The sequence below is a fragment of the Lepeophtheirus salmonis genome, chromosome 6 (genome assembly GCF_016086655.4).
Source record: "Lepeophtheirus salmonis chromosome 6, UVic_Lsal_1.4, whole genome shotgun sequence".
NCBI lineage: Eukaryota > Metazoa > Arthropoda > Copepoda > Siphonostomatoida > Caligidae > Lepeophtheirus > Lepeophtheirus salmonis.
Window position 1 is genome coordinate 8,040,721 of NC_052136.2, and position 7,531 is coordinate 8,048,251.

Genomic DNA, 7,531 nt, shown 5'->3' on the forward strand with positions numbered 1-7,531 from the left:
TCAGTTTTTATTTCACTTCAATATAATTTTAAAAACGTATTAAAGCACATATTATGAATGTACCGCGCCATGAATATAATTTTGATATTTTATCAACCATTGTAAAATAAAATAATGAATAGAATATCCTAATCAGTAATCCTTTGTACATAATGAATCATTATTAATTTTATAGACTAATAAAACAAATTGCTAAATAGTTTATTTTAGTATAATTGAACATTATAAATTATCTGCTGAGTAATCCTTGAATTCTTTGAAGGAAAAATTGCATGTTGTAAATTATAATATCTAGATTTGCTAATATTATAAAAAAACTTATTTTACAATATAAAATTTAGATATAAAATGAGCAACAAGTATATCAGGTATTATTATTTAACATCAGTAGCGCTCAAAATATATTTTGTGAAGATTCCTAGTTTAATGCTATTACTATTACACAAAAAGCGACCCTATATATATGCGAAGAAAAGGGCATACAAACATCCATGTGAGAAAAATAAATTGAATAAGTAAAAGATAAGAACCATTAATATTAATAGCCCAGTACGTGTTAAAGGGTTTTAGTCCGCCCCGGGGAAAGAAGGGATACAATTATCCACTTATAATTTAGTTAAATAGCAATTAGCTAGTACATGGACAATGCAAATTGCAAGTGCTGGATGTAAAGAAAAGGTTGTGCAAGAAGAGAGCTAGATGGAATGAAAGAAAGAGCTAGCTGGCTAGCTGAACGTATATGATGGATGGTATGTAAATTCCAAAAAAAGAAAGAAGCTAGCTAGAAACGGCTCGTGCATGTAGAAAGAAAAAAGAGAAGAATATTTGAAATATTGAATTTTCCCCCGTTTTTGTTCGTTAAAGAAGAGTGTCGCCCCCTATGAGTGGAGAAGGAAAGGAAGGAAACCCCAAATCAGTTGTCGTTTATGAAAAAAGGATAACGGATAATTATTCATTTGAGGGTTTGATTTTGGATTTCAGTGAGTTTTTTTTTAAACGGATCCTTGTGAAAGGTGTGAAAGAGGTAAGGATTTCTTGTAGATATGTAAGTAGTGGTTGCCATTGAGGAATTCTCTATTTTTGCAGAGTGGCTTTCATCATCATCATCATCATGGAAAATCTCAACCCCCAGGTTTTACGACATGTTGGCAAAGAAATTCAGAAGCTGAGTCGAGAGCCGCCTTTGGAAGGTATTTCTCTAATTCTCAAGGAAGAGTCATTTGCAGATATCGAGGCCCTCATCGAGGGTCCAGCAGATACGCCCTTTGCGGGAGGAAAGTTCAGGGTGAAGCTCGTGATTGGGAAGGACTTTCCAGCCTCTCCACCCAAAGGTAATTCTTGACTCTACCATGCATTTAGAAAGTATTCCAAATGATTGATCTCTAGGTTACTTCCTCACGAAGATCTTCCACCCCAACGTCGCTCCTTCCACTGGAGAAATCTGCGTCAACACGCTCAAAAAAGACTGGAAAAGTGATTTAGGAATCAAGCATGTTCTGCTCACCATCAAATGTCTCCTCATAGTACCCAATCCAGAGTCCGCTTTGAACGAAGAAGCTGGAAAGCTTCTACTTGAACGCTATGACGATTACTGCACACGAGCTAAACTCTACACGGAAATCCATGCGTCTGGAATCTCCTCCAAAACAGGAGGAGGAGGAGATGCTCTCTCTGATAAAAAGACTCTTTCCAAGAAAGAAAAAAGTTTAAAAGAAAAGAAAAAAACTCTTAAAAGACTTTGAATCACATTGCATTCATAATGTATCAAAACTTATTAATAATATTGAATATTAGGGAATTATTACTTTCTTCTTCTTTTTCATTTTGTCTATATATTTGAGAAAAGCATTACTCTTAGTTTAAATATGAATGTACTTGTCAAGTCAAAGTAATTCAAGTGCATGTCTTTACTTACTTAGACCCATATATATATATTTTTTTTTTTACAGTACCTGTAAATTCTTTGTACGGGATAGTTGAACCACGTTTATGTTAAATGTGCCGTTCTTCAAAAATAATTTCTTCAAAAAGTCCTCAGCTTCTAACAATTTATTATGATGACTACTAGTAATAATTTAACTTAAGCTCTTCTTTGTTTCTTTCTAGAACAAAAAAATTAAAAAAAGGCTAATTGGTAACCCTCCTTTCTTCTTAGTTAATATACTTAAAATTTAAGGGGGGTAAGGCCTTATCTATTGGTGATGGGTTGCTGAGCCCCTCTCTGATTATTAAAGTTTATGTGACTATTATAATTATTATTATTATTATTATGAAGACTAGCTTGTGCAGTATATATATATTTTTTTATTATACAAAGAACGGTTTACCAATTCCGAATTTCCCATCAAGAAGTATTATCTTTTATTTTCTTTGGAGATGATTAAATAAAAATAATGAGATAATAAACTTTTTTTTTTCTTATCAATTGATTTTTCAATAAATCTTTTTTTTTACTTTCAGATAGTATAAAAAATTATAACGAATACCATGCCCGAGCCTCCTTCAAACCCTTATGCTGTTTTAGAAGGACAATATGAACTCCATGAGACTGTTGGTACAGGAGGGTTTGCGAAAGTCAAACTGGCGACTCATGTACTCACTGGAGCAAAAGTTGCTATCAAGATCATGGATAAGAAGCAGTTAGGAGAAGATCTTCCACGTGTTCGTCTCGAAATTGAAGCGATGAAGGTTCTGCGTCATCAAAACATCTGCCAACTGCTACAAGTAAGAAATAAAAGTACTATCAAGGGAAGTAAAGTCTTAATTTCTTTTTTAAGGTGATAGAAACTGAAATGAAGATATTTATGATTCTTGAATATTGCCCTGGAGGAGAGCTTTTTGATTATATAGTTGATAGAGATCGATTATGTGAGAGCGAGTCTCGGGAATTCTTTCGTCAAATTGTTGCTGCTGTTGCATACATTCATGAATCAGGTTACGCTCATAGAGACCTTAAACCAGAAAATATTCTTATCGACGAAGATCAGCACCTAAAATTAATAGATTTTGGATTATGTGCAAATCCTAGGGGAGGCATGGCTTCCGTATTAGAGACCTGTTGTGGATCTCCGGCCTATGCTGCTCCAGAGCTCGTCACTGGGAAAAATTATTTAGGTTCTGAGGCTGATGTTTGGTCAATGGGTGTTCTGCTTTACGCACTTCTTTGTGGATTTTTACCCTTTGATGATGAAAATATATCATGTCTTTATAGAAAGATTCAGTGTGGTATTTACGAAAAACCTGGATGGCTTTCTGAAGGGTCTTTACAAGTTTTAGATGCCATGTTACAAACTGATGCTAAACGTCGTATTTCTGTGATGGAGCTTTTAGACCACCCCTGGCTCTCTGAGAATGGACTTAGTCCACCCATTAAGTGGCAGTCAAAATATCATTCACAAGACCTTGATGAAGATGTTGTATCTGATATTGCAGCATGGAAGTTAATTCCACCAGCAAGGGTTAGCTTGAAAATTAAACGCTGGGACTATTGCTACCTCACAGCTACATATTTGATTCTTCTTGAAAATAAACCAGATATTCGATTAATGGGAGGTGATGGCTCCTCTGATGGTAGCACTCCAAAAAGAAGTCTCTTACGGGAGCTCAATGTTGCTAAGGATAACGAGAATGTACCGCTTTCTAACAGCCCTAGAGGACTTCACAACTCTCTTGAAGGTGGTCTCGATGACATAGATCTACTCAAGATTGGAAGTCCGAATACGCCTAAATCAGATGCTGTATTCGACCGTAGTAAGAATAGAGCATCTGAACGTTATCCTGTTCCTAACAAAAAGAAAAATATTGATCATTTGCTTGAAGAAAATAAAGAAAATACGCCGTCCACTCCAATCAAGTCTAATATCAATCCTCAGTTGTCATTAATGAATTCCTTATCTCCATCACGCTCCGTGGATAGTGGTCTCAATGGCCGTGAAAATGAACCGCTTCCATCTGTTCCGTCAAGAGATAACTGGGTCTTTGCTACTCCTGATAAACCCATGAAACCGATGGCAGTGAATCGAAAGGTTTTTGGATCCATTGAGCGTGGTCTTGACAAAGTTAAAAATATGCTCACACCAAGAAAGGGTCGCAGTATTTCTGGTGAATGTGGTCCATGTCTTGTAACCGGAAAGGCTCTTTGCAATGTTTCAACCACTTCTCATCATAATCCTGATGCAGTTCTATCTGAGCTCACACGTGCTCTTATGTCAAAAGGCATTCCGTGCCAACAAAAGGGCTATATTCTTCGCGGTAAAGTAAGAGATGCTAGTGGAATAAGCAAGCTTTCCTTTGAGCTAGAGGTGTGTCGTATTCCAAACCTAAATGTTATTGGTATTAGAAGAAAGCGTCTTAAAGGAGACGCGTGGTGTTATAAGAAAGTTTGTGAAGAAGTTCTTCGACTTGCTGCTGTGGGAAAATAGGAAATGAAGTCGAACTCTTCCATTTATCTTTTGAAAGATCGTATTGCACTATTTATCATGGATTAAAACAAATATAATTCTACCTGCATTTATAATCAAATCTTAAACACAATCGCACAATCATATTCCATTTTCACTTGATCTTCACTCTCAGTATTTGAAGAAAAAAAAAACAAGAAAAAAACATGCCATCTTGATTTTTTTTTTAAAGCCAACTATCAACATAAATGACCTAATGTATTGTGTTACTAAATTCAAACGGCATGTCAGCTATTATTCTGTTCAGAAAGAAAGAGTTTTCATTTCTAGCTTTCGAAATAAATCAACACAAACAACTAGGACTTTAAAAAAATTTCAAATAGGCATTTTATTCAATTTTTTTTTTTTTTTTTTTTTTTTTTTTGCATTTCTTTTCCTTGTTACTTTGTTTGTTTAAGACGATTCTAATTACATCTTTTAATATAAATATATATGCAATTCTGTATATGTGTATATATAAATTGTATTTTTTTATTATAAAAAAGTATTGTTCACTGACGATAAATCTTTATTTAAGTTTGAAAATAGGTGCCATAAATCCATTCATATTTTTTATTGGAGGATAACTCTTTAATATTATATTATTAATTATTATAATCATATATTGTTTCCTAGGCTTACTATTAAAATGTGTGTTTTTTTAATATCAAAATAATAACTCCCCTCTACTTAGACTGCCTTCAAAGATACTACTATTTTTAACTTCATTGCCGCGTGCCTTAAAATATACTTACATTCCTAACTACAATTCGAACATGTTGTGAAGTCCCCTTTAAAATATTTATTGAACCTATACGGAAGAGTTAAAAACACTCATCTATTTACTCCTATATATATATATATATTGAATACTCCTAATGTCGAACTTTATATTATATAAAAATATATTTTTCTTACATTTATTAACGAACTTTGTTTTATTTTATCTTAAGATTGGAGGCACTAATCATCCGTGTGCATGTATTTGTAAAAGCTCATTTTTAGCCATATATATTCTTTTGTCACAAGGAAGCAGTTTTAATTTCGTCAGCTGTGACCGGGCGAAATGTATTCGTCAAGTAATGTTTTTTTTTTTTGCATGACGTTTACGAGACAAAACATTTTTTTCTGAATGATTCGTTGGACTTAAATAAATATCTTCGTTTCTTGACGAAATACAAATGAAACTAAATGTAACAAGGACGTAACATGATGTAATCAAACGAAACAAGACGAAATCAATACTGTTAGGAAACAATGAGTTAACCACAATTTTTTGTTTGTGTATCCAGGTCTAAATGTCTAGCCATATCTTTATAGTTCAGAACAGTGTCGTAACTTCGAGGGCCGTGCCTCCCCTCCAACTGAAATATAAAAATAATTGAAACTTTATTCCACTAAAACTGGAATTGTGATAACGTTCAAAATTCTTGTACTTAACAACAGTTTATTTTTAAATTTACACTCCAGAACCCATAATTACTGAGGGGTATAATAATAACATTATTGTAAAATAAATAGTAATCTTTCTTAAAAATTAAATTTCAAAGTTTGGGATTATATATAAAGAAAAGTTTTGAGAATTAAAAATATCATCTCAAACTAGTCAATCGGCAAAGAAAGGTCATAGTCGCGGCACTAGCCCTCATAGAATTTGAAGTGCACGTCCCTTTGATATAGGTCCGGTTACGGAAATGATAGCACGTATTCGTAAAAGTTCATTCTTAATATGCAGGCCTCCATCCTTAGGAAGAGTTTAGTTCACTATTTTTTCCACTTATCATTTTTTATCATAATTGGTCTTGGATTTTCTATTTTGAACTACGAAGCATATTAATTATCATGTTTAAACTTGTTTGAATCTATGGAATTAATTTTAATTTAGATACATGCAAATTTCAATAAATTTGATCTATCCAGGTCTAAATGTCTGACCATGTCCTTATAGCTCAACCAACGACATATTTGATAGTAGAAGAGATCAGGAACTTGTTACACTTTTCTTAAACACCATTTATAGGTAATACAACTCAATCATAACTCATACATCCCCTTCCTAAACACACAAATTGCATTTGAATACAATCCTCGTAGCCAGGAACGGTTACAACAGTTAAATTTTAAAAAAAATAGACTAAAATATATTTTTTCACTAATAAAGCACTAGACTTTTTAACTTTCAATGTATCATAACAAATTAAGATATAATTATATTTAATTTATAGATCGGAGAAATTTACCTTCACAAAACTTTTCAGGACTTTGCTCTGATTATAAACATGTTTGTTGTGAAGCTTAAATAAGTATCTAACACAATAAACAATACGGGAACAATTGATAGTAAAATAATCAATAATTCATATCATATAAGCTATATCAAAAACTATGAAAAATTGACTAAATATTCACAAAAATACTGTTCCTTCAAAAAATTAATTATACCCATCAAAATTAATTTTTATCCAATATCTTTGAAGATACGGTGAGAAAATATTATTAATTTCCCCCCGGAATAATTATCATCATATACCTATGATTGTAGTTTTACCCCTGTTGTTTTTTAAGAGATAGAAAAAATATCTTATTTTTCTAACCATCTCGGATCTTTAGTCTCTACATAATTAATTGTCTTTACATTTCTTTATTTCAAAAGAAACAAAACCTCCCAATGCTGTAAATATACTCTGAGTGACCAAGTAGCTCAAACAAAAATTGCTAAATTTGATTTAAGGTGCCCTTATTTTATGTGAATCAATAACCCTTCTCCTCAAAATCATGCCAGAACTTCTTTAGAAAATGTGCAGGCCCTTGTTAAAACCCGGAATTTGACCTCATCCTATTCAATGCAATTACGTTTAATATTAAGTGAGGTTACATACTTCCGTAAAGGTGTTAAACAAAAGGGATTAGGCTTCATTGGATAGAGAATGTTTTTATGGGAGGGTAAGATTATTTTAGAATATCATTCAATGTCCGTATGTATATAATTAAGAGGGCTTTCTTTATGAAAAGTGTAATGCCCTCTTGTCAAAAAGTGTTTCTAATTAATAGGCTAAATATTTTCTAAAAGTCAGTCTTAAGCTAAAGTAAGG

General features: G+C 32.8%; 2 protein-coding genes across 2 annotated transcripts; both read left to right on the top strand.

Annotated features, from left to right (window-relative positions):
- Positions 1-548: 548 nt before the first annotated feature.
- LOC121119433 (ubiquitin-conjugating enzyme E2 S) lies at positions 549-2,461 on the top strand. Its single transcript, XM_040714094.2, has 3 exons — positions 549-1,024; positions 1,087-1,331; positions 1,387-2,461. Exons 2-3 carry the CDS (start codon positions 1,112-1,114, stop codon positions 1,740-1,742), a joined length of 576 nt encoding a protein of 191 aa, XP_040570028.1. The 5' UTR covers positions 549-1,024; positions 1,087-1,111; the 3' UTR covers positions 1,743-2,461.
- A 26-nt stretch (positions 2,462-2,487) lies between these two features.
- LOC121119432 (maternal embryonic leucine zipper kinase-like) lies at positions 2,488-5,366 on the top strand. The gene is made up of 2 exons (XM_040714093.2): positions 2,488-2,724; positions 2,778-5,366. Exons 1-2 carry the CDS (start codon positions 2,488-2,490, stop codon positions 4,419-4,421), a joined length of 1,881 nt encoding a protein of 626 aa, XP_040570027.1. The 3' UTR covers positions 4,422-5,366.
- Positions 5,367-7,531: the final 2,165 nt, after the last annotated feature.